Source organism: Pan paniscus, chromosome 8 (genome assembly GCF_029289425.2).
Source record: "Pan paniscus chromosome 8, NHGRI_mPanPan1-v2.0_pri, whole genome shotgun sequence".
Lineage (NCBI taxonomy): Eukaryota > Metazoa > Chordata > Mammalia > Primates > Hominidae > Pan > Pan paniscus.
The window spans coordinates 138,896,896-138,924,615 of record NC_073257.2 but is presented as its reverse complement, the minus strand read 5'-3'; the positions used below and the strand labels follow the sequence as shown (position 1 = coordinate 138,924,615).

The 27,720-nt window shown below is 44.1% G+C and overlaps 1 protein-coding gene across 6 annotated transcripts in view; it reads right to left on the bottom strand.

Moving 5' to 3' along the window:
• Positions 1-27,720, bottom strand: part of DOCK1 (dedicator of cytokinesis 1) — a 561,485-nt gene that overhangs the window by 407,480 nt on the left and 126,285 nt on the right. For all 6 annotated transcript variants that reach the window (XM_063607571.1, XM_034931700.3, XM_034931698.3 and 3 more), the window contains exons 17-22: positions 22,505-22,608; positions 21,938-22,121; positions 16,484-16,581; positions 11,590-11,679; positions 11,140-11,240; positions 1,254-1,388 (exon numbers count right to left, since the gene is read on the bottom strand). In XM_063607571.1, coding sequence (XP_063463641.1) covers positions 1,254-1,388; positions 11,140-11,240; positions 11,590-11,679; positions 16,484-16,581; positions 21,938-22,121; positions 22,505-22,608 — 712 coding nt within the window. The remainder of the gene's footprint in view (positions 1-1,253; positions 1,389-11,139; positions 11,241-11,589; positions 11,680-16,483; positions 16,582-21,937; positions 22,122-22,504; positions 22,609-27,720) is intronic.

Below are 27,720 nucleotides of genomic sequence, written 5' to 3'. Positions count from 1 at the left end.
TCCATTGACATCACTCATGGCAGGTCACCCACAAAATAGCCATCCCCCAAAAAACCAAGCAGAGGGAGTGAAATTCCACACCCCACCCTCAACACTCTTGCTTTTCACATCCTTTGAATCATACAGTGAAGAGGCGTGGGCCAACTTAGAAAGTCCTCATTTTAGCGCAGCTCTTAACCTGCATCTGTATCTATACAATATTAAGGCTCTCTATAAAATAAGCCATAAATATCCCAATTTATGTATTTTATTGAGGTAAAATATACATATATATAATTCACCATCTTTACCATTTTAAGTATACAGTTCAATGGTAATAAATACATTTTTTGTTCCCCTTTAACCCTTCGATTTACTTTAAAGCTCAAAAATCATTCATAAGTTCATCCACACAGCGTGGGAAAACTGTCACTAGGCTAAAGCACCTGAGTATCCTTCCTCATGGAAATACCCTATGTAGGAAGACTTCTCCCGAAATGAAACATCACTCTACTGAGGAGAAGAGGAGGAGGAAATCCCAGAGTCTGCCCAAGTGAGGCAATTTCACTTGGTTTTGCCTTTTCATTGTTGTTTTATTTATTTATTTTGTTTTTGAGACGGAGTCTCGCTCTGTCGCCCAGGCTGGAGTGCGGTGGCGCGATCCCGGCTCACTGCAAGCTCCGCCTCCCGGGTTCACGCCATTCTCCTGCCTCAGCCTCCGGAGTAGCTGGGACTACAGGCGCCCGCCACCACGCCTGTGTGATTTTTTGTATTTTTAGTAGAGACAAGATTTCACCGTGTTAGCCAGGATGGTCTCGATCTCCTGACCTTGTGATCCAGCCACCTCGGCCTCCCAAAGTGCTGAGATTACAGGCGTGAGCCACCGCGCCCGGCCTATTTTTGTTGTTGTTGTTCTTTTGGGACTTTTTGCCATATAAAGATATCCTGAAAAGGGCTTCTGAGCCCTCGGTAGACGCCCAGGATTGCACCTGCGTCATCGCCAATGCTTTCAGGAGCCAAGGCTCGACTCACAGGCACACGTCTCAGACCAGGAACAGGGCTCCCGCCTCAGCACCCGCAGGGACCCAGGCGGGTAAGGAAAGAGTGGGCAGCTCACCCCAGGATCAACAGTGCTCTCTCAGCCTAGAAAGCAAGGGGGAAAAAGGGGGAAGAAGAAAGGAAAGAATAAGGGGACGAGAGAAGGGGAAGCAAAGAAGTGAAGGATCTCCTGCCAGTCCTCTGAGAGCCCGTGCATGGAGGTGATAGGTACGCACTGATTGAACAGGATCCTGGAGCGCACGATGAACTTGAAGATGGATTCTAGCGCTTTCATGGCTTTGTACAGCTGCTCATTTACTCCCGGCTTCTCAGCACCGTCCACGTAGTTCTTCAACACTTTTGTCAACTTCCTATTCACAACGCAAACACGCACAAATAAGCTCAGGAAAGGACAATATCTCAAATCTTAACTGCTAAGGAAATATACAAGTAGGTTACTTTTATTTGGTTTCCATCTATCAGTATATGAATATCTGTAAAACGTTTTCTCTTTTTTTTTTGTTTGAGACAGTTTCACCCTGTCACCCAGGATGGAGTGCAATGGTGCAATCTCGGCTCACTGCAACCTCTGCCTTCCGGGCTCAAGTGATTCTCCTGCCTCCGCCTCCCAAGTAGTTGGAATTATAGGCACACGCCGCCTCGCCCAGCTAATTTTTTGTATTTTAGTAGAGACAGGAGCTCACCATTTGCCCAGGCTGGTCTCAAACTCCTGAGCTCAGGCAATCCACCCCCCTTGGCCTCCCAAAGTGTTAGGATTATAGGCGTAAGCCACCGCACCGGCCTGTAAAACGTTTTCTAATCAGTAAATGTGCCTGATAAAAGATCTCTGAGAGCAAAGGCTGAGCATTTAATAAGCCCTTTCTAAGTGTAGACGTTGTTCTAAGCAGGTGAAATGCATTATCTAACTTAGCCTTCACAGCAACACTATGAGGCGGTATTATCCTATTTAATGGATGAGGAAAACAGGACTTCCACAGGTAGAACACTAGCTTCCCCAAGGTTAAACAATAAAATCGAAGAGATTTTCATTACAGCCAAACAGAGACACAAAAATTTTTTTCATAAAGGCATGGCACCAAAAATACTCTCTGATGGATAGTGGTGATGATTTTCTCAACATTGCACTTTAAAACTATTAGGTAGGGGCCAGGTGCTCTTGCTCACACCTGGAATCCCAGCACTTTGGGAGGCCAAGGCAGGTGAATCACTTCAACTCAGGAGTTTGAGACCAGCCTGGACAACACAGTGAAACCCTGCCTCCAGAAAAAATACAAAAATTAGCCGGGTAGGATGGCATATGGCTGTAGTCCTAGCTACTCGAGAGGCTGAGGCAAGAGAATCACTTGAGTCCAGGAAGCAGAGGTTGCAGTGAGCCAAGATCGCGCTACTGCACTCCAGCATGGACGACAAGAGTGAAACCTTGTCTCAAAAAATCATAAAATAAAATAAAATGATTCGGTGAATTTTATGTTATGTGTATTTTACAACAATTTTTTTAAAGGCGTGAAACAGTATTTGTTATTGGAAAGCATCTCAGACACTTTTATTCATTTCAGTTGATTTTCTAAAACTAGAGTTCTTACACCGAAAATTAAAATTTACAAATGGTCTTTCAAATAGGAAGCAGTCTTAAATTTTTAATAATATTGTAAAAATCCTTATAGAGAAGACTATAAACAATATATAAGAATAGTAAGAATACTATCAATGGACACATGAAGATTTTAAAATATTGACATTTCCTAATAAGATTCCCCAAAAACATTTAGTTTTAAAAACATAATGACTACTATACTCTTAGTCTGTTTATTTATAAATTGGGATCTAAAATCAAGTAACATCCTAATATGAAAACATTTAAAATCTTTTCCATGATAAAAAAGTTTACACACTTTGGAATACACAAAAATTGAGTAAAATTATTTGTAAATTTTTCATCCTACTATAGAAGTAATTATAGACAGTTGGTATAAATAAACTATATATTAGGAGCTTAATATTAATTCATGGCTTCATAAATATTTTCAGTGTTTAATTCATAGATAGGTTTTTTTAATTCCTTGCTAAAGATGAAGGGAAATGTATTAAATTATTTTTACTTTACTGTAATTCAAATAACAAGAAAGTTCAAATGATAATAGATCTACTCAAAGTTTTAGGGAATGTGAGAAGCTTAATTTTTTAAAATCTAGAAATATATTAAATTAATCAACTTCATTAATAAACACATGAAAATTAAATAAAATTTCTGCCTAGTACAGACAAACTTTGGGGTATCATAACACTGCTGTTGGATAAATGGGCATAAAACTTTTTTTTTTTTTTTTTCCAGACAGAGTCTTGCTCTGTTGCCCAGGCTGGAGTGCAGGGGCACGATCTCAGCTCAATGAAACCTCCACCTCCCGGGTTCCAGCGATTCTCCTGCCTCAGCCTCCCACACAGCTACAGATGCACACCACCACGCCCAGCTAAGTTTTGTATTTTTAGTAGAGACAGGGTTTCACCATATTGGCCAGGCTGGTCTCGAACTCCTGACCTCGTGATCCACCCGCCTCAGCCTCCCCAAGTGCTGGGATTACCGGCGTGAGCCACTGCACCCGGCAGGGCATAAAATTTTTTAGAGGGTAAAGTGGCAATATGTATTATAATATCTATTGGAAATATCTATTATATATAATAGTTGGAAAATCTATTATAATTAAGAAATATCTATTATAATTAAGGAAATATCTGTTATATTTGGAAATATCTATTATAATTAAGGATATTGGAAATATCTATTATAATTAAGGATATTCAAATCCTTTGACACCAGGAATTCCAACTCTAGTAACTGTCCTACAGAAACAATTACAAATGAATCAAATGATGTTCACTGCCGCATGATCTGACTAGTAAAAATACATAAACAATGCAAATGCCCAACCTTTGAGAGCTGGTTCAATAAATGGTAATACATCCCTACAATGAAATACTGCACAGCAGTTCAATACACTAGGTGGGCACTCCCTCATCACTATAGTAAAAAAAAAAAAAAAAAAAGAGGCCAGTTTTGTCATTATGCTGTTAAAAGAAAACAGCAGTTACAAAATCGAAGGTCTATTGTGAATCTATTCTGTATTTTATATTCTCTCCTTCTGAACTTTTTGTCTGTCCTTATGCCAATACCATGCTATCTTGGTTACTGATGTTTAATAATAAATCTTGAAATTTTGATCTTCTAAAATATTATTTCGGTATTTTAGACTTTTTGAAAGTATAAATATTCAAATTAGTCCATTTTTTTTTCACAAAAGCATACAGAATTTTCATTGAGACTGTTCAAACTATAATTTGAAATAAACATTCAAGCAATATTTTATTTTTCAATACATGAACATGGTATATATTATCAAATTATTTACTTTTTATATTTCTCTTAGCAAATTTTGCAATTTTCAGTCATCTACCAGTAAATTTATCCCTCATTATTTTATTTATTTATTTTTGAGACAGAGTCTCACTCTGTCGCTCAGGCTGGCATGCAGTAGCGTGATCGTGGCTCACTGCAACCTCTCCCTCCCAAGTTCACGAGATTCTACTGCCTCAGCCTCCCAAGTAGCTGGGATTACAGGTGCCCACCACCACGCTTGGCTAATTTTTGTATTTTCAGTAGAGATGGGGTTTCACCATGTTGGTCAGGCTGGTCTCAAACTCCTGAACTCAACTGATCCACCCACCTAGGCCTCCCTCCCAAAGTGTTGGGATTACAGGCATGAGCCACCATGCCCGGCCTATGACTTTTTGATAATACCCTAAAGTGTACTGTACTGTACCATACTGTAATTCTACTGTACTTTTAATTCCCTCTCAATTATGTGTATATATACAATTGAAGTTTCCTTTTATGTTTGTTTTAAAATAAATTATAAAATAGATTCAGGAGGGTTTTTTATATACAAAATCAACATGAAAATACAGTTTTTCTTTCCAATTGTTATACCCGCATTTATTTCTTCTTGCTTTACTACTTCCAGCGCAATAATAAACAGATATAGTAAGAAGAGACAGCCGCGTTTGTTCCTGAACTTACAGGAAAAGCTTTCCATGTTCCAGCATTATGTATAAGGTTAGCTATGACTTTTCGTAGATGAGCTTTATCAGATCAAGGAACTTCCCATCTATTCCTAGTTTGCCAAGAGGTTTTACCATAAACAGATGCTGAATTCTGTCAAAAGCATAAAGCATAAAGCTTCTGAAACAGTGGTGCCCAACAGAACTTTCTACAGTGATGGAAACCTGTTTCTGAGCTGTCCAACCTGGCTCAGCACTTGAAACACACCTGGCACAACTGCGGAAGTAATTGTTTAGTTTAATTTTATTTAAATAGCCACACGAGGCTAGTGCTGTGACATTAGACAATGCAGGCATTGTTAAGACCTTTGGCTAGGCAAAGATTGTTTAGCCACAAAATGAAAATCCCTATCTGTTTTTTTAAATGATGATTTAGGCTTCAACAAAATAAAAGATTTCTGCTCATCGAAAGACACCATTAAGAAAAGGGATAAACAGAGGCAGGAAGAAAATGTTCAAAAATCATGTTTGACAAAAAAAAATACATATATTTATGTGTATAAACACACAAACACATACACACACATACCATAAACATCAATAAGAAACAGACAACAAAATATAAAATGAAAAAGAGATTTGAACAGACATTTCACAAATGGCAAATCAAAAAAAAATAAACAGGTACTCAGTATCATCAGTTATCCAGTAACTGCAAATTAAAATCACCAAGAGATATAATTTTGCCCCCAGTACAATAGCTACAAAGTCAGACACTACTAAATGTTGATGAGGATACAGAGCAAAAGAACATTCACAGATTGCTGGTGGGAATGCAATATGGTACAACCCTTTTGGAGAACTGTCTGGCAATATCTTACAAAGAAAACTATACACGTATCCTTTAGCCCGGCAATTCTACCGCTAGGTGCTTATCCAAGGGAAACAAAAACAAACTTCACCAAAGACTTGGACAAGAATATTCATTGCAGCCTTATTCGGAATAGCCAAAAACTAGAAACACTTCATGTATCCATCAACAAGAAAATGGCTAAACAAATCATGAAATATTCATACAATAAAATACTGCTCAGAAATAGAGAGGAGCAAAATCAAATATTTAATGATGCACAAAGCAACATGCATGAATCTCAAGAGAATTATGTGGAAGGGAAGAAGCCAGATACAAAAAGAGTGCATGACCCCACTGGTGTAAAGTTTAAGAACAGGCAAAACACATTCCTAACAGAAACCAGAGAGTGGCTGCTTGTCTGGGAGTGGGATGGGCTCAGATACGCCAAGAGGGATGTTTGTGGGGAATGGCAATGTTTTATGTCTTGTTTTGGGCAGTAGTTCCAAGGGTATACAAAAACCGTCCAAACAAAATTAAAATGAGCATTTTGTTGTATGCAAATTATAACAATTTTTAAGTTTTTAAATTTTAAGCAAGCAAAAATAACAATGCTGTTTTGTAAAATATGCAGACATACTAGTCATAATCTTAATAACAATGTTAATATAAACATAGAAAATAAATGCTGGCACAGTAGATATCTCCAATATGTAGCATTACATACAAGGGAACTTTTATCGTCTGCACTATAACATTTGAGTAATGTGAGATTTCTTTACTATTTTTTATCCATTGAGCCTGTGTTATTTTTAAATGATAGAGGCAGTAGTTAGGATCTGCCATTTTTAATTCTATCCACACTTCTACACTTTCAACCATTACTGACTCATCAAATAATAATCCTTGTTCATAAGGATGACCCTCAAGCAATAGCTTACACATAATAAAAGAACAACCGAATTAACAACAACACACGGTCATTTTTTAATATACTGAGCTGCACTACAACTCTCCAAAAACTAGCACCATGCGTGCAGCCAGTAAGACACCAGGAAGAATATCCGCCACCCAAACTTCTCCAGTCACCAACATCTTACGCATTCAACAAGATTCACTGAGGCTTTTTAAAAGCCACATGAAACATTTTTATGTTCATAAAAGCAATCTGCTGGGGTACTGACAGCATGTCTGGTTCAGTCGTGAGCCAGTAAAGGCCAGACTGCTCACTCAGGTTATGGAATAAGACAATCAGAAGAGCAACCTTCACTGCAATTATGGATGAGCTAAGAGTACCTATTTTACCAATACATCACACTGAAAATCTTTTTTTTTTTTTTTTGAGATGTAGTGTCGCTCTGCCCAGGCTGGAGTGCAGTGCTGCGATCTCTGCTCACTGCAACCTCTGCCTCCCAGGTTCAAGCGATTCTCCTACCTCAGCCTTCTGATTAGCTGGGATTACAGGCACCTGCCACCACACAAGGCTAACTTTTTGGGTTTTATTTTTTAGTAGGGATGGGGTTTCACCATGTTGGCCAGGCTGGTATTGAACTCCTGACCTCAAATGATCCGCCCACCTCAGCCTCCCAAAGTGCAAGGATTACAGGTGTGAGCCACCATGCATGGCCTGAAAAGCTTTTTGGGAGACTGAGTGGATGTGAAGCCATTTCTAACACTGATCAGGCGCCAGACCTCTAGTAGGGAGCCCTGATGCTCTCAGAGTCACACTCCTGCTCGCTGTTCTGAAGAGGCGAAGTCTGCAGATCCTCCTGCTACGGTGTCCATCTCCATTGGCTGGAAAACACACCTTGCCATATAGGCCTCTGCGGGTGGTGCTCACTGCACAGGAGAGCATGCAACACCCTGGCATGAAGCCTGCTTCACTCAGTTTTACTTATTTTCCCAAACTTACTGGACCACACACCTCTTATTACATCTATTAATATCCCAGGGAATAAACATTCCACAGAACACATTTTGGGAATTCTTCAAACCAATTAAAAAAAGAAATAAAAGGCGGGCGGATCACGAGGTCAGGAGATCGAGACCATCCTGGCTAACACGGTGAAACCCCGTCTCTACTAAAAATACAAAAAATTAGCCGGGCGTGGTAGCGGGCGCCTGTAGTCCCAGCTACTCAGGAGGCTGAGGCAGGAGAATGGCGTGAACCCGGGAGGCGGAGCTTGCAGTGAGCCGAGATTGCGCCACTGCACTCCAGCCTGGGCGACAGAGCGAGACTCCGTCTCAAAAAAAACAAACAAACAAAAAAGAAATAAAAATAATAATGATTTGCAAAGAGAAGGACTTAGAACCAACAAATGTATCTTAACCTGGAATTAGACAGCAAAAAGAAAGAAAATAAATAAAAGAAGGACCTAGAACCAGCAAATGAATCTTAACCTGTATTTAGACAGCAAAAAGAAAATAAATAAAAATAAATCTGCCAGGCCATCTTATACCTGCACAAAAAGCAACCCCTTGGCACTGGCTAGAGGGGGCGGAGCAGATGGAGCATCAGTTGCCAGTGAGGAGCCTGCAGCAGCTCCATAGGGTGGACAAAAAGGAGCCCAGTCATGCTGGTTTTATGGAAGAGCAGCCCCCAAAGCCGATGCCTCCCTTCGTTCTCACTTGTACCAGTGCTGGTCAGTCCAGTGGGGCTCCAGCATCCATGAACTACGCAGGCAGGGGAGCCGCAGACACAGCTCAAGGTGCGGAAGAGGACTGCCCATTGCCAAAATCTTTCATTCCTTCTCTTGGTGTTGTTGGGAAGAAGGGCTAAAGATCTCAACATTTACCAAAGGACAGAGGCTACACGGACAAGAGTCTAAAGTAAGCCTGTACCTACCAAAGCCTTCTAGAGGAGAAGAGGACAAGGACACTCTGGGATAATATTACTGGAATTCCGCCTGGCCCAGAGAATACTGTAAGCATATCACCAATGCGGAGGCGACCTTCCATGATGTGGTCAGAGCTATCTCAATCGCCATTGACTCCTTTGGAATTTCAAGGTGGAGACATGCAAATTCAGGCTGCTGAGGAACCACGTGAGGTTGCCAGTTTACCAAAACATGCTAACAATACTTATTTTCCACAATAAAAATTTCTTTTTCAGCAGATTCCATAGATTGAATGACAGGATCCTTTTTTTTTTTTTTTTTTTTCATTGAGACGGAGTCTTGATCTGTAGCCCAGGCTGGAGTGCGATGGCACGATCTCGGCTCACTGCAACCTCCGCCTCCCGGGTTCAAGTGATTCTCCTGCCTCAGCCTCCCAAGTAGCTGGGACTACAGGCACGTGCCACCACGTGCAGCTAATTTTTGCGTTTTTAGTAGAGATGGGGGTTTCTCCATGTTGGCCAGACTGGTCTCCAACTCCTGGCCTCATGGGATCCACCCGCCTCGGCCTTCCAAAGTGCTGGGATTACAGGTGTGAGCCACTTCACCCGGCCATGAGGATACTATTCTTATCTCAGTCCCATCACAGCATAAAGAAAAAATGGTGCTTTTTGTTTGTCTCATTAGGAAACTCGTCAAAATCTCCCATTTTTCTTTCTCCACCTATGAGAATGGCTGCATCACTCCTTCCCCAACAGCACAGCATGGAAAGGCTGACGCCAATGAAGAAATGTGGCTGCGGTGTGGTAAGCTGATTCATGCCTCTCATCTTCTGAAATTCAAGCACGGAGCCTAATCTGAGAAGAGCTCTTTGGCCACATTTCAATCAAAAGGCAGAATTTTGAAAATGAGCACACGTGGAGGCCGTGCTACATTTGCTGCAGTCCGCAGGCCACTTCTGCAAAGCCCACAAGCTCCTGTTTTGGTCACAAGAGCCAGGAAAAGTGCCCTGCAATGCACCCTCCCCACGGTCTGTAAGGAACTACTCGACATGCCCACACACCAGGCATCTCCACTCAGTGAACAAAATGTTTTAAACAAACGTTTATTAGCAAGCAAGTGCAAAGAACTAGTCACAGCTTGTTCCGCAGGCTTGAGGACCTCACAGCTCTTAGCCTTCCTGGAGCTCCACCCACCACCTTACAGTAAACAGGCACACGAGGCAGACAGGGAAGAATCCAGGCGCAGGGCCAGTGTATACTAACAGCTGGCTTCAGGAGGCCAGAGTCCTCTGACCTGAGTTCATGACTGCACACAGGGAGGAAAAACAGGTATTTTGCAAAGTATGTTGAAGACACAGAAGGGAGTTTTAACTAAATTTACTCACACTAAAAAGAATCCTTTCTACTGATTCTAAGCGGGATGTTCTTAAAGAAATTATGTAAATCTTTAAGTTTTGCTGTAACTCACACAATAAAAAGTCTGAATAAATGCCAATAAATTCCACCATGAAAGAGCTGGTAAGTCATCATAATAAATCTAATGATAATGAAACCCAATAATTGCTTAGTGCTTTCTAAGTGCCAGGGATTAGTCCAAGCACTCTACACGTAATAACTTATTAAAATTTCCACACCAGCCTACAATCATGCTCTGATTACAGACAAGAAGGCTGAGGTACAGAGAGGTTAAGCAACTTGCTCAAGATCACAGAGCTTGTGAGGGACAGAGCTGCACATCAAGCCCAGGCAGCCTGACTCCAGACTCCAGGGCTCTGCTCTTCAATACCAGGCACACTGCTAAGCTGGCCCAGGCACAATGCATAGCCTCTGGTGTCTTCCTACACCTCTGGGGCACAGACGGGCAGAGGGGTGGATAGAAGGAATCCAAGACAGTGACAGCTGAAACTTGTCAAAGAAAAGGGAAGGTGCTCTTTAAAGAGCAAGGAGATACACTGCAAAGTACAAAACTGCATCTAATTCACACTAAACAACCAATCTCCTTAACACGGGAACACATGCATTTATCCATTCATCAAAGGCTCGCGAGGAAGCCGCGGTGTCAGACACTCCATATCCATAGCTCAGTTTCATCGAACATAAAGTGAGGATTTCAAAGAGAAATGGAAGGTGTGAGGGAGAACAAGAATTTATTCCAAAATATTATGATGATTTATCACATATCTCTTTCAACAAGGTTTTTAGGTATGTTAAGAGGGAAACAATACTAAAAATTATCCCAGTAAACTCAGAGTTTTGAGCAGGGGTAAATACACAGTCATAGACAAAAGTACATGAAAAAGACTCTAAATAACACAAATACCAAAAAAAGAAGTATTGGTTTTAAAACAAAGTAGGAACTTACGTGTAGGCTAACGTTGCACTAAAGTGTTTCTTAATGTAAGTTTCCAAAACAGGATTAAAATGCTGAAATTTTCTATCAGCAATCAGTCCAATGATAAATACCTGTCAAATTAATCAATAATATTTTCATTAGCAACATAATGTAAGCCATTTTATAATCTTCATCAGAACCATCTGCACCCCTGTGTTAGGATATGAACCATAACATTTTCAGATAGAAGTTGGTGGCTAGTTTACCTCTTCTTACCCTAGAAATGACATTTGCCTAACTACAGTTTTACATTTAAAAAAGAGAGAAGAAAAATCTGCCACCCCAATTCATCTCTGATTGGATTTACAACTGAAAATGCGTTCAAGGTCACTGTGACGAAGCCCCCGACTCCAGCCTCAGACGCTGCAGCATGGAAGAACGCTGTGTTATCCAAGCATATGAGAAGGAAAGCTCTCTTACCAGAGCATCAAAGACTAACGTGTCAAAAGTCTCACTCTCTGAGTTCTCCATCATGATGTTGAAGAGGGCATCCAACGTGTCCTGAAGAAACTGCATAGACACAGAAGGTCAGGTGACAATGTGAACCCACCGGACTCCCCCCACACACTGGAATAACTATCACCTCTGCAGTACTCCAAATACCCACCTTGCCCCCAGCACTACCTATAAAGCCATTCGGGATCCTTTTCAGCCACTAGATACACAAGACAAAAATTTTGGATGAGTGAATTCAGAACAAAGAAATGCCACCAGTGTTAAATGGAGAGGGTCAAAGCAAGGAGAGGGCCTACTGCTTCCCCCAGGGGGCCTTTCCAACCCTCTTTCCGGTTTTCATAAGGCTGGTGACAAAGCGCTGAATGGCAACTCTGGGAAGATGCATCTCACTCATTCTAAACACTGGGTACAGGACTTCAGCTAGTGAATGGGCAGAAGCCACACAGGGACAGGACCCAGCTGAGTAGAGGGAAGGACCTTCTACCAACCAGGGTGCCCAGGCATGGAAGAGGATCGTGATTCTGCAACTGGAATACACAGCAGTATCCCAGTTTTGAGACCAGAAGGTGCTTACTTTATTCAACAACAATGTCAAAATTACAGTTACAGTTGACTAAAATTTACCAAATAAATACTACTGCAAAGAAGGACAAAGCATCATACATGTAATTAGGAAGAGACTTCAAAGGCATGTCACACTACAAGTCAGCTTCAAGTCCCACCCCATCCTCCCCTGCAGGAAATGTAAGACGGACTGAAGATCACGGTGTTGGAAGTGATGATTCGCATTAGAAGAGAAGGTCAAGGAGAGGCAGAACGCCACACAACGAAATACTGGCCATAAACATGACGAAGTACTGATCTATCACGATTACTCATTAGGGACATACAAAGGGAAACCATCATGAGCTATCACTTCACACCCACTATCCGGGCTACAACTTAAGATGAATAATAAGAAGTGGGCAAGAACGCAGAGAAATTGGAGACCTTGCACACTGCTGGTAGAAATGTACAATTGTGCGATTGCTATGAAAAACAGTTTGACAATTCCTCAAAAACTTAAACACAGATTTACCAGATGAGTCAACAGTTTCATTCCTGGCCATATCTCCAAAAGAAAGGAAACATATGTTCACAAAATAACTTATACACAAATATTATTCATCATCTCCAAAAAAGCAGAATCAATACAAATGTGTGTCAACTAATGAATGGAAAGACAATCTGTGGTCTATCCATGTGATGGAATGTTATCGGCCATAAAAAGGCATAAAAGCAGGCCAGGCGCAGTGGCTCACATCTGTAGTCTCAGCACTTTGGGAGGCTGAGGAGGCCAGATCACCTGAGGTCGGGAGTTCGAGACCAGCCTGACCAACATGGAGAAACCCTCATCTCTACTAAAAATACAAAATTAGCCGGGCATGGTGGTGCACACTTGTAATCCCAGCTACTCGGGAGGCTGAGGCAGGAGAATCAGTTGAACCTGGGAGGTGGAGGTTGTGGTGAGCCAAGATCCTGAGATTGCGCCATTGCACTCCAGCCTGGCCAACAAGAGCACAACTTCATCTCAAAACAAAAAAAGGCGTGAAGCACTGATAGTCACTACAGCACGAATAAACCTTGAAGACACAAGGCTAAGTGAGAGAAGCCAGACACAAAAGGCCACAGGGCGTATGATTCAATTTACATAAAATATCTAGAACAGGTAAATCCATCGAGACAGGAAGCAGATTAGTGGTTACAGGGAGAGGAGAAAGTGCCTACTAATAGCTATGTGGTTTCTTTTGGGATGATGAAAGTGTTCTGAAATTAGACAGTGGTAATAGTTGTACAACTCCGTGAAGACACTAAAATCTTCAGAGTAAAAGGATGAATTTTTTGGTATGTGAATTATATCTCAATGAAACTGTAATTTAAAGAAAAATAAAAATAAATGGGTGAGGTGATCACATAGCAAGGACATCAGAGGAAAGGCTGGATCAGGCGTTTGGTTCAGATTCCTCCTGGACTGTGCAGCCTCTTCCCGACACCCAGGGGGCCTTCGGGATGGCACAGAGGATCTCAAACTGCTATAGTCCCAAGACTAAAGAAGCAAACCACAAACTCCCGCTCGCAAAGGAGTGCTGTGGAACCACAGCAGCAGCAAGAGCCTCGCCCACCTCCTTCGGGAGACAGGATGTCCAGCATGCCCGGCATGAGCCTCACCCGTTTCCTTTGGGAGAGAGGATGCCCAGCATGCCCGGCATGAGATCAGAGACCCTTTAAGGAGTAAAATCCTCTCCATGCTTGGCTGTGCCAGCCACCACCTACTTTAAACCAGAAAATGTCACAGGCAAACAGTGGGAAACAAAACCAACCTGACCAAAAGGCATGCTGGTCTGGATGTCAGGGGATTAATCAACTCCTAACTATGTGGACCTGTACCACTTTGTTACTTTGGCACCATTTCCCATCATTTTCAGAATGTAGATTCCTTGCGAAGGTCAAAACTTGATGCCATCTGCTAACAGCCAAATATTTCCCTGCCAACAGGCTCCCAGGTGGCAGGACCTGGCCTGTCACGGTTCATGCAAAGTCCCTGAAGTAGACCACCTGGTCCCACCCAGACACATGACATGGTCAGTGGCACAGAAACAGAACCACAGGGAGATAGAGCTGCACGTATTGGGCTGCGGAGCTGCAGTGGGGCAGGGTCGAGCACCTGAAGGAGGGCCTTCACACGGAGCCATGAAAGGGCTTCATCTGGCACCCCACCCTCTCTCTAAGACCATGTTCAAGGGGACCAAAGTCACCATTTCCATTTTCCATCTAATGGGACAGCGTATCTTTTGCTAAATACACAAATACCTTCCTCAATCTACCAAGCAATGCCATCTCTCTGCTATCAGTCATCAATACTCAGAAGGGAGGTCCTGAATAAATGGAACCAAACCCACAATCTATCAGCATCCCTATCAGCAAAAGGAGCCCCGTGCAGGCAGGAATTCCTCAAGTCCTGGCTGGCCATTAACAGCCCCGTGGCCTCAAGTCAGTTCCACTCTCTAGGCTCACGGCGCATGTCAGACACGCCAGCAGAGAAAAAGCACAAAGTTAGGCAAGGTAGGTAAGGGCTGGACAGGTCACCCAGGCTTGCGTGGTACCAGCACGCACAGGAAGAAGGGAAAGGTGTAAAGGCCACGTCTAGGGATGAATAATCAAATGTGAGAATCTATGAGATGAGGGGAATGGGGGAGAATGACGGGACAAGATCATTCTACATTCTTCCAGGTAACTGTGGCAACTGGTCGACAGAAATACAACTCATTCCTAATATGATACAGGGACTTCAAAATGAAAGAGGGCAAAATTTCATTAACTGGATTCTTCTCAACTACGTTCATGTATTCACCTAGTTTCCATCTGAATTAGGGAATTTACAGAACACAGGGAAGTTTAAAATGCAATTAACATTGTCCAAGCCATTGGGAGAAGACCAGGACTGAGAAGATGATTAAAATTTTAAGATTAGTGAGTATATGTCTGAAGGGTTATACGATTCAGGAAACTGGTGCGACCGAATTAATTGATACTGAAGTGAAGCACACTGCTGGTTAATTAAGGCCATTTTAAGTAATTAATTTTTACAGAGATAAGGTCGTCTCTTTCTGCAATCACCTCTCCTAGAGAGTGAGGAACTGAGGCAGCAACACACAGACCTTGCTGGAGAGTCTATGCTTATAGAACGCCACATGCCAGTGACCCCCTTATTGTCCCATAGCCAAAAACAGAATCGACTAAAAATGGAAATTCGCTTCCTCACGTACAAGGAAAAGCTGCCCCAGCAAATTGTGGGGTATCTGAGAGCAGAGAAGAGCCTAATACTGCAGAAAATATCAGAGCCACAAACAATTACAGAATAAAGAATTCCAGAAGCTGAGTGCTCCCAGGGACCTCAGGCCATGTAATCTGACTGCCCTATCTCATAGATAAAGATGCTGAGACCACAAGAGTCTGAATAAATAATTATACCCGACACTGCTGCAGAGCGTCCCGTGGGAAGAAAACGGCCCAGACAAGCCTCTCAGTGTCGTGATCTTTCTACCACACCACAGACCTCTCCTGGTCACTTAAAGAGGATCTCAGGGAGTCTAGTACGAATGCTGATGGCAGTAACAAGGATCATGACAACAGTAAAAAGACCTGAGGCTCCACAACGACCCTGCAGAAGGCACTACTGTTACCCCACTTCTCATGGCAGGGGAAAGAGAGGCTTAAAGAGGTCACTGAACTGTTGTGAGTCCTGTAGTGAGGACCTATGGGGAGAGGACACAGAACCCACGATGAGGTTGATTGCAAAGCCAGTCCCCTTCACGGCTAACCCAGAGAGTCCCCCCAAACCAGAAGCCAAGAAGCACTCTGTGCACCTAGAGGTGTATGTCACTATTTTTTTGTTTTGTTTTTTTGAGATGGAGTTTTGCTCTTGTTGCCCAGGCTGGAGTGCAATGGTGCAATCTCAACTCACTGCAACCTCCGCCTCCTGGGTTCAAGCAATTCTCCTGCCTCAGCCTCCCGAGTAGCTGGGATTACAGGCATGCGCCACCACACCCGGCTAATTTTGTATCTTTAGTAGAGACGGGGTTTCTCCATGTTGGTCAGGGTGGTCTTGAACTCCTGACCTCAGGTGATCCACCCACCTCGGCCTCCCAAAGTGCTGAGATTACAGGCGTGAGCCACCGCATCCGATCCGTATGTCACTATTTTTTAAAGGGAGTATAACCACAATCCTATACTACCTTTGGAGTCACTGCCTACTTCTGTTAACATACATTAAAAAAATAAAAAAAGACCCAAAAAGTCCCTTTGGGCTCCATGTTACCTTCACTACTTCACCACCATCGACTTTCATCAGCTGCCTCAAGTTCTGCTGCAGCAGGCTGGTGTTGGAGCGCCACTTCAAGAGCCCCAGAAGGTCCACTGGAAACAGAAAATGACAATCAGATCTTCACAAGCAAGAAACTCTGTTCTGTCTCTGTTAATCATGCATTATGTGAGGTTCTCTATAAAATTTTGTGAACAGAGAAATCAACCCTATTTTAAAAGATTCACCTGCTAAATATTCCATTCCTTTGCAGCAACATACTTAACACCTAGTACGCTTGAATTCATTATTCCCAACGACATTTACCATGAAATGATTTCCATGTAGAAGCTTTAAAAGTGCATTTGGGAAACTAAAAAAAACCTTGTCTTTCTATTCTACGGGAAGGCAGTTTCAGAGCACCACAAGGCCTGAAGAGGCCTGCTCACCCAGAAAGCGCTGCCCAGGCACTGGATACCAAATGGTTTGTTTCTCCTGCTCAAGAACAAGCTGCTATTTTTTTTATAGATAATATAAATAAAATAACTAACACAAATTAAAGTACTGAGACTACAAGGTTAAGAGTCCCCGCAGCTACAGTAGCTCTGGACAACTGAGACCACACCTGCACTGAGGGAGCTTCCGGCCCTCACCATGTCAGGGCTTCCACAGAAGTTTGTGGTTGTTATGGTTGTGTTTTTGTTTGTTGCATTTTATATAGAAAGAGCAAGGAATGAATATACTGGTTTTTAAAGAGTCAATGTGGAAGAAGACAGTGTCCAGGAATGTTTTTGTTTAAGGCATCAAGATATTCTTTTTCTTTTTCTTTTTTTTTTTTCCTAGAGATGGAGTTTCGCTCTTGCTGCCCAGGCTGGAGTGCAATGGCACAATCTCAGCTCACTGCAACCTCTGCCTCCTGGGTTCAAGAGATTCTCCTGCCTCAGCCTCCGAAGTAGCTAAGATTACAGGTGCCCGCCACCACACCCAGCTAATTTTTTTTGTAGCTTTAGTGGAGACAGGATTTCACCATGTTGGCCAGGCTGATCTCGAACTCCTGATCTCAGGTGATCCACCTGCCTCAGCCTCCCAAAGTGCTGGGATTACAAGTGTGAGCCATCATGCCTGGCCCAAGATATTCTTTAAGGTAAGAAGTCAGGATCCAAAAGCTCTCTAGGAAAGTACATATGCCTACCCAAGTTTCACCTGAAGTTATATTAACATCCCATTACTTGAAAAAATACCATTAACAAAGTACATCTAATTTACCGTTATGCTCACAAACCAACTTCAGCTACAGAAACTGTCTCCATAAAAGAAAGAATCAAAAAACAAAACCCTAGTTAATACTGAAGAAGAAAAAAAACAAACTCTAATTGTGACTATAGGTAGAAAATCAGGAAATACAGACATCCATTATAACTTCAGCATCAAATTGTACAAAAGGCATGCAGGCAATAAGCTCCAAAACAAGTACAGCTGACAAAGGGAAGAGTTAAAAATAGGGAGACAAAAAAGGAGCACCCAAAGGTCCCGTGGAAGATGCCCAAGTGTGGGCTTAACCACCAGCATGCAGCAACCACTTGGCCTGGGGAAGTAACTTCACCTCAGTGTTCTCATCTGAACCATGGGTACAGTGTTGCCTGATTCACAAGGTGGTTGTAAGAATTAACTGACATGACGTGTAGAAAGCACTTAGCAGAATGCCTAGTCCAAAGCACAAATGGCAGCAGTCATCCCAGGAGAGGATGACGAATTGAGCACTCTACTCTTTTTTATTTATTTATATATTTATTTATTTATTTTTGAGACAGGGTCTCACTCTGTCATCCAGGCTGGGGTGCAGAAGCACAACCACAGCTCAATGCAGCCTCTACATCCCAGGCTCAAGCAATCCTCCCACCACAGCCTCCCAAGTTGCTGGGGCTACAGGTGCACACCACCATGCACAGCTAATTTTTAGTAGAGATAGGGACTCGTCATGTTGCCCAGGCTGGTCTTAACCTCCTGGGCTCATGTGAACCTCACGCCTCAGCCTCCCAAAGTGCTGGGATTACAGATGTGAGCCACTGCACCTGGGCAACATGTCTTCATTTCTAAGTGAAAGTGAAGTAATGGAAAAGGCTCCATCCTGCCCAGACACACTCTTGGTCCTAGGGTTAAGGGAGATTTCCATCTCACAAGAATTACCAGTATTTCCTTAATAGATAGTAATAATCTGGATCCCCTTCATTCAAAGTTGGTGGCACGCTGTATTGTAAGTTTGAGACAAAGTCCAATTGGGCTAATGAGGAGTAAAACACCTTGGAGCAAAGGGAGTGTTGGAAGAAAACAGGGCTTGTCCAGCCCCCATGAGGCTGCCCAAGGCAGATGAGTCCCACCCCAGGCCCTTATTACCGGGACTCACAGCCCATATTCATGACTCCTTTCTAATTATATAGTCAGTTAATTGAGAAGAGGAATCACATCTTACACTTCTTTCATATCCCCCACAGCATCTAGCATAATGCTGAGGACAGAGAAGTTTAATACCAACCTCAATGAATAATTCAGCCACTGCGTTTCCCTAAGTAATGGAACTTCGCAGGAACAAATCACGGTTTCAGAAAAATGATTCCCTCAAATGAGAATGTGGGAGTCGATGCTTAGATGCCATTTGGGGCAGCTCCATCTTGTACACACCTGACATGCCACAATCCCAAGAAGGGGAACCGTGGCTGGTGAGAAATGAAAGGCAGACTTCCCATCAGTCCTGGTGAGTGGCAGCACATCGGAATTTCCTTGTTGCCCGGCAACAGCTGCTGCTGAGAGCAGGGTGCCCTCTCCCTCAGTCTGGGGAGGGGATTACTTTGCAGCTGGTGAGACTTAAGGAGCTTGAAGGTGAAAGGAGGGATTGCCACTGACCCCACCCCCCAGGGGGATGTCCTGGTCCACAGTCCCCTTCTCCAGGGTCATAAGGGTTAAGAAGGATTCTGTGGATGGGCCTCATCACCTAACCGCAGCTCAGAGCATTGCTTTGAATGGGGAAAGATGAGCAAGTTAAGTAATGACTTCCGAGCGTGCTTTCGGAACATGACCCAATTATGAGATGATGGCTTCCTGCACCATGAGCACTGCAACACATGGCACCTACTGAAATGCTAAAGTGTGGCCCACCTGGAGATGTCACCTTTGGGTTAAATTAGGCTCTGGATGCTGTCATCTGTCAGGCGAGTGGAGCTATCGAGGCCACATCCAGAGACCAACATGTCACAGGGGAGCATCCTTTCCATAACCAAGTCCCAAGCTGAGCCCCGCACTGCTGACCACATGATATGGTTTGGCTGTGTCCACACCCAGATCTTATCTTGAATTCCCACGTGTTGTGGGAGGGACCTGGTGGGAGGTAATTGAATCATGGGGGCAGGTCTTTCCTGTGCTGTTCTCATGACAGTGATAAGACTCATGAGATCTGATGGTTTTAAAAAGAGAAGTTCCCCTGCACAAGCTCTCTCTCTCTCTCTGCCTGCGGCCATCCATGTAAGATGTGACTTGCTCCTCCTTGCCTTCCACCACAATTGTGAGGCATCCCCAGTCACATGGAACTGTACATTAAACCTCTCTCTTTTGTAAAGTGCCCAGTCTCAGGTATGTCTTTATCAGCAGCATGAACACGGACTAATACACTGCACATGCCTTGGGCACGCCACTAGCAGGCTCCCTGTGCATTCTCTCCCTTCCCCACTGCACGGCCGCATAGATCCCACCCCCAGGTAAGGTTTTTCATATGCTCATGGAGACCACTACACAACCACAAGCTAGGACCCTTCATAAATGGTTCGAGAAATGCATGCAAATGGAATATAAAAGTATCCCAGTAGGCTTAAGGCACTTAAGAGACTTACTGCTCCCACACCAAGCAGTTTATTCAGCAGACCAGCAGTGGGAAAGTGTAGCCCAGAACAACAGAGTGCAAAGTGCAGAAACGGAAAGATCCAAAAGCATTTGACCCAGGGCTCGTATGCCCAAACATGCAGCACACTCAGTGCACGCTCCACTACAATGTCCTGACTTCCAGACAATGGCTTTACTTTTGTCCTGTGTTTATCCTATTAAAGTCCAAACGATGACTGTCCCTTGGGCAAATCCAAAACTACTGCCATGATTTACGGACAATCCCCCAGAGACACAACTCATGATAGCAACAGACAGTAATAATCAAAATCCGTATCGGGAAGTTAAGAGGAAAAAATTGGATTTTCAAGCTCTGTTTCAAGAGAGCATAAAGTCACTCTGCACAGCTGTGATACGGCTGCATTTGGAAGATGCAATTTTTAAATGTAGGATTTCTGCCTCTTCCAGACGGAGTGACAGCAACAACATCAGTGTGCTCTGAATAAGAAGTACCCCTGGCTGGACAGCAATGTCACTGGAGAGGCTGCAAGCAGTGGTGGTGCAGGCACTCAAAGCATCGGCCGAACCCCACACAAGGGCACGGCACCAGCTGATGGATGAGTGATCTGCCACATTAGGGCTGAGCTTTGGGGTGTGGGAGTCAGCAGGGGTTGCCTTATCCCACAACACGAGTAGGGCTAGAAAGTATCATCCAAACCAGCTTTTAAAAATAAAGATAACTGGTAATTATCTCAGAGAGTAGCTGAGAATGGGGAAGACATAAAGAGGGAGGTGAGCTCCCAGCCCGCTGTTCATGTAACCCTCACTAAGCCCTCTGAGGCAGGCCCTATTCCCGTATCGACAGACAAGGAAGATAAGACCCAGAAATGTGCAGAAGACTTGTTCAACAGCATCCCCAGGGTTAACACAGGGCTATGGTCCGATTCCAGGTTTTTGATCTGACTCCAAATCTTGTGCACTTTCCTTTATGTCACGCTACCTTCCTTTGGCCAAAAATCATTTTAAGAAGTAAATCCATTGCTTTATCTCCCTTTAAGAGTAATACAGCTGGGCACAGTGGCTCGTGCCTGTAATCCCAGCACTCTGGGAGACCGAGGCGGGAGGTTTGCCTGAGCCCAGGAGTTTGGGAATAGCCTGGGCAATAAAGTGAGACCTCATCTCTATAAAAAATAAAAATAAAATTAGCCAAGCGTGATGCCGCACACCTGTGGTCCCAGCTACATGGGAAGCTGAGGTGGGAGGATCGCCTGAGCCTAGGCAGACAAGGCTGGAGTGAGTTGAGATCACACCACTGCACTCCAGCCTGGGCAACAGAGCGAGAATGAGACCTTGTCTTAAAAAATAAAAATAAAAATAAAAGAATAACCCTTAGACCAGAGTAGAAGTGTGAATTTTAAATTACAATAAATGAACAAATGCCACCTTCTATGCATTGATAAATCATCACAGCCCGATGCAATGAATGCCTTATGGGTGACGTTCATGCACCTACGGAGCACACCTCCACATAGGAAGGAGCATGGAAAAGACAGGACTGGGGCAGAGCTCCTAGGGTGAGTGTGTTTCTCCTCTCGAACGCACCATTCTGAGTCAGTTTGGTGGAGCACACGAGCGTGGAGATCTGGAAGGAGTCCTTGCTAATGGTGCAGCTCCCAAGGCTCTGCATGCTCTTGCCGGTGGCCGAATGGCCCTTTTCTTCCAACTCTGCCTTCGTGGAGGGCAGACTCAAGTATGTGGCTGCGTCTTCCAGCTTCTTCGCTTCGGCCTGTGGATTTAGTCATGCCGTATGTCAAAGGCAATTCACAAACAGCAACACACCATTTTTGCCATCCTTTGTTATCCCTAATCCTTGTAACCATCATAATTGCTTTGTATCATATTAAATACACATTTTAATAATTTCCCTTATTCCTGCAGCATAATTCATGTTCACGGCATTTTTAGATGGCACCTATTGTTATACTGTATATCATCTTTTCCCGTTAGGAACAACAAAAGGGCTGGTCATCGGAAATGTTCATTTGCATAATTAAATGTAGCTAGATAGCAGCTTCCTCACAATGATGGGAAAGGTCGGTCCAGGTCAGGGAGCCCAGAAAAGACTGAAACTGTCTATAGCAGCAATATTGTACCAATGCAACCAGATACCTTATAGACGATAAGATCGTGCTCTCCGTCTCGCAGGGTGGTACCATCATATCTCATCAGCTTGACAAATGCTAGTGCAAATATTTTCTCAGATTTATCCTTAGCTGTAAAACAAAAAACAAAAAAAAATTGATGATTGCCTTCAATTATCATGACGAAATAACATTATAAGAAGCTACAAAGGCTACCTTTATGAAAACAATTACAAAATTATACGAACAGGTATTAAAGCCAATCTAATAAATATATGGAAAAATGGACCACGTTTACAAGTAAGAAGATTCCTAGCATAAAGGGATCAGTTGTTCTCAAATTAATCTATAAATTCAAAGCCATTCTAATCAAAATCTCATAGAAGAGATTTTTCCTGGAACGTGAAAACGGATTCCAGGATAAAGGGCCAAGAAGAGTAGAATGGTCTTGAAGAAGGCAGAGGAAAGCCCGCAACACTAGAAAGCGAGACTAACTGTAAAATGACAATGAGAAAGACCGTGTGCTTTCAACCTAAGACGCCCAGACCAGCGGAAATCAACAGGGCCTGGAAACAAGAGGCCACAGTAAACGACAGAGGCTGGGAAGGGGCAGACCATTCCACCAAGGAAACTGCGGGTCAATACAGAAAACTAAAATCAATTCCTGCCTTGCAATATCCATCACGTGAATTACCAATGGACTAACGACCTCAATGTGAAATTGTGCTGCCTTTGGAGAGATAGTTCATCCCCCAGGTATCTGCATGTGGGGCTCACTCACTTCATTCAAGTTTCTGCCAAAATGTCACCTCCTCCAAAGTGACCATATCTTGTCTAAAATAGCCCATTAGTCACCCAATCACCCTCTTTCCTCTCACCTGATTTAGTTTTCGTGATAATTCTTATCACTACCAGACGTTGTGTGTTTATGTGTGTGTGTGACAGAGAGACAGAGATAGAGATAGAGAGAGAGACAGAGACAGAGATAGAGATAGAGATAGACTGATAGAGAATCTTGTTGATCTTGTTGCTATTTATTGTTGGTTTCATCCACTAGACCCTGGAATGTAAGTGACCTTTTGTTTTACTGCCATTTCCTAGTACATGAAATAGAGCCTGGTGCCCAACAGGTACTCAATCCATATTTGTGCCACTTTGGGAGACAGTCAACAAACAAATGAGCTTTCAGATGATATAGAAAACAAAACATTGTGGTTTCTTAAGGGGTCACAGTGACAACGGGGACAATCCAATTTATTAGAAGACATCTCTCTGAGAAGCTGGACAGCACATAAGCCAAGATGTCAATGCTGCAGGAAGAGGGGGACCTAGCGCAGAGGCCCTCACGAGGACCAGTGTGGCACATCTGGGGACAGAAGACCAGTGTGGCTGGTGACAGACAGCGAGAGCCAAAGGCGGGGAAGGACTGATGAGCCAGGACAGATGAGGAACACGGACTGAAGAAATGGATCTGCCAGAAATTCCTCAATTTGCAATCCCAGCAGAGCACAGAAACAGAGGACCAGAGCTGGAAACTATCGCTACAATTACAGATTCCAAGCTTTCTCTTTATAGATGAAAGGACAGAGATCAGAGAGGGAGAATGACACATCCACCCGCCTTGAGTCCACGGCTCAAAATATTTACTCTCAGATCCCATTACCCAAGACAACATGGCTTATCCCCTTTGCCTTCCTGGTTGTGCTCAATACATCCTGGCAAATTAAACGGTTCCATGAATAATCAACCAGCCAAAAAACACAGGAAGAAACAGAAGTAAAATATATGTACCCTAGGATTCTAAAAAAATAACTCTGTAAAAGGGCACCAGAGCACATAAAATATTTCAGTGTTCAAATAGCAAAGAACAGAACAGTTCCTCCTAAGTTTGGGTGGACTTGGAAACAATGACAACAAACAAGACATGCCTCCAGGAAAACAGCCAGGGTTCAGAAGGACGTGTGACAATAATGGTCAGCAGAAGGCTTCTACTGACCCTACCAGTAAGTAGTACAGTAAGTGCAACTTTTATTAACATTCTGCATCTTCACATCCGAGAAATGGACCGCTTTTTACTGCATGCTCACTAGCAGCCATCATGAGATGGATGGTTTATATGACAAGTTTACAGAACCTTAGGAATAGCAGTAGGGGTCGTGTGTTCTGGAGTGTGCGTAGAGCTGCCCATTCCCTAGGCCACCCCACCCAACAAGCCCACTACAATCAAGAAAACTCAGCTCCTGGCCAGCTGGGCCTGACAGCTGCAAGTCTGCCCGGCTCCGTGGACCACACGGTCTGGTGCAGCTGGAGTTGCCGACAGGTTGCTGGAAAGGTATTATGTTAACCCATCGACACCAAACTTTCCAATCCCAAGGACAGATCCCAGGTGAGAAATCCCATCACTTATTCCCTTTGCTAGCCTCCTCTTCAGGGTAGCAAGTGGGGACCAATGTGGCCTCAGCTCTTTCTACCTGTTTCTGCCCCAGGTATCTGCATGCAGGGCTGCTGGGGAGGCCCCGAAGGCCATGGTCAGCGGCCGACATCCAGGCTTTCATCGGCATCGCACTTGCGATGCTCAACATGTTTCCAAAACCTTATTTCCACAAGCTGTGGCCACGGAGACTTCATTTATTATGCAGATGTGTCCTGGTATGTTGGGTGATAGCATCTTGTCTATAATGAGTACTTAAAACTGACAAGAAAAACAAGGATTTTGAAAATTGAAATGCTACAGGAGCTATCGCTCTGCCCTAGTGTAATTTATTAATTAGAGAGAATGAGCTTGTTAAAAGACGGGAGCGTGATTTTGAGACGAGTCCTCTGTGGATTCCAGAACCCCGTTCTTACCCTGCTTCCTCCGTGGGCCTCAGGGTGATGTATGCGTGGAGCCCTAGAGGGTCTGGGGCACACTGCAGCCCACTAGGCTGGCCCCCACCATGCCTTCCATGCCTTGGTCGAGGACACACCTGTGCCCACAGCCACCCCCATTCCACCAGCACCCTCCGCTCACATCATACCTCTGCCTAATTCATGTGATACTCACAGGCTGCCACGCCCTAGCTGGTTCTTGCAAACTAATCTCAAACCTCAACTCAAACCTAAGCTCTGCAAGAGGAGAAACCCCAGCAGCTTGTTGTGTATACAGCAGGAACTCAATAAAAGCCAAAGGAAAGAAGTGGCCTCGCCACTCCCCCAAGGCATTGGAGCATAAGGCTCGGGCACAAGGACCTGGCTTAGAACCAAAGCTCTTCCACTGACTACTTGGGTGCCTTTCAGCCCCTGACCTGGGGTTTCCAAGCCCCAGTTTCCTCATCTGTAATGTGGGAAGTAATAATACTGATACCACATGGGAATCTTGCGAGGACAAATCCAAATAACACAATAAACTTCTTGTGTCGGGCACATGGTAAGAGCATAGTGAACGATGGCCAACATCTGTTGATAGTTGTTATTATCCTACAGCTTCGGCCACCAAGGATGTTGTGCACCATTAGCAGATCCGACTTGGTCTAGGGTCTGGTAGCCTGGATCTGATCCTGGGGCAAGGATGAGACGGCAGGGAACTGCCTTCCAAGCCGGCGGCCTTTCTGCCCCTGCTTCTCCCATTAGACATAAACCTGGATGCCCTTGTAACTGAACCCCTGGCCTGCATGCACTGTTGGGACAGGACAGGAGTGCAATGATGCTTTCGGCAGCTGCCAGCCGCCACCCACCCCCCGCACTCCCCTGCCATGCACCACCCACCACCAGGCACCCCATGCTGCTTGAAACCCCTCCAGTCAGCCACATCCCAGGCCAGGCCCCACCACACACACATCTGCCATTGACAGTCGTGGGCCGGCACCCCAGCTCTGCAGACCTCACACACCAGGCCTCTCCAACTCCCCTGAACAACAGCAGGCCCAAGCTTTTCGATGGTCTACACACCATAACATCATGACTGTGCTCGTGCATTTGCTCTCCAGGCTGCTCTCCTGCAGCCCCCCTGTCCAGGCGCACCCACCCCACATGGAGGGCCCAGGGCAGGCCAGGCCCCAGAAATAGTCGGGTGAATGAACACATTATTCCAGCAGCAGCAACTACAATGGAGCCCCTATCCATACCAGGCAGCGTGCCAGAAGGTGGCCAGCCTCCACCTTGCCTGACCTTCAAGAATACCCTAGGAGGAAGGTTTACGTTTTTTTTGTTTTGTTTTTTGTTTTTGAGACAGGGTCTCACTCTGTTCCCCAGGCTGAATTGCAGTGGTGCAATCACAGCTCACTGCAACCTCTGCCTCCTGGGTTCAAGCAATCCTCCTGCCTCAGCCTCCTGAGCAGCTGAGACTACAGGTACACACCATCACACCAGGATAATTGTTTTGATTTTTAGTAAAGATGGGGTCTCACTGTGTTGCCCAAGCTGGTCTCAAACTCCGGGGCTCAAGCAGTCTTCCACCTTGGCTTCCCAAAGTTCTGGGATTACAGGTGTGAGCCACGGCACCAGCCAGAAAGGTATTCTTATCCTCAAATGAAGATACAGAAGAGGCTCATACTTAAGCTCCATCCAGAGCACACAGAACCTGAAACTGCCCACTGCACGGCGTGACCCCCACAGGGTCATCAGTGACAAAGGGTGGTCTGCCCTCCACACCACTCTTTTCCTTTAACTGCCTGCAGCACACAAGCCTGTAGCCAACTCTCTTTGTCACTTATTGTCCCATATATTAATATGTCTCAGTTCCCAATGCCAAAGAAACACACACCCTGAAAGACAGGAATCATGTTTTCCTTCTGTGATATCTTACTGTCTAGCACAGGGCTACAGCTTTAGTTGACAATTAATTTAACAAAATGTGATGGAACAAACTTCAGTCAACAATAATAAATTCTTTTTGAAGGACAGTGATTCAAATAGCAGTTCTTTCCTCCTAAAGTCTTGGCACCATGGTCAGTATTCACAAAAATGTCTATGAGAAAAGCCACCCCTGAGCTCCAGACAGCAAGGGCCACCAAGGAAGACAAAAAGGGTTCAAGATTTCCAATTCTAAGACAGGCGCCTTAAGAGCCCATGTTTGAGAGGTATTTGTTACAGCTCAGTAACTTTTCTGATGGATGGCATGGATGGATGGCAAGTCAACACGGAAGACTGGAAAGCAAAAGAAAGAAGGGGACCAGCAACACTGGGTAGGAGGAACTGGAGAAGGAAATTAAGATCTCCTCTTGAGATCTGCTCAAGGAAAAAGAGAGAAGAATGTTTCCAAGGAAT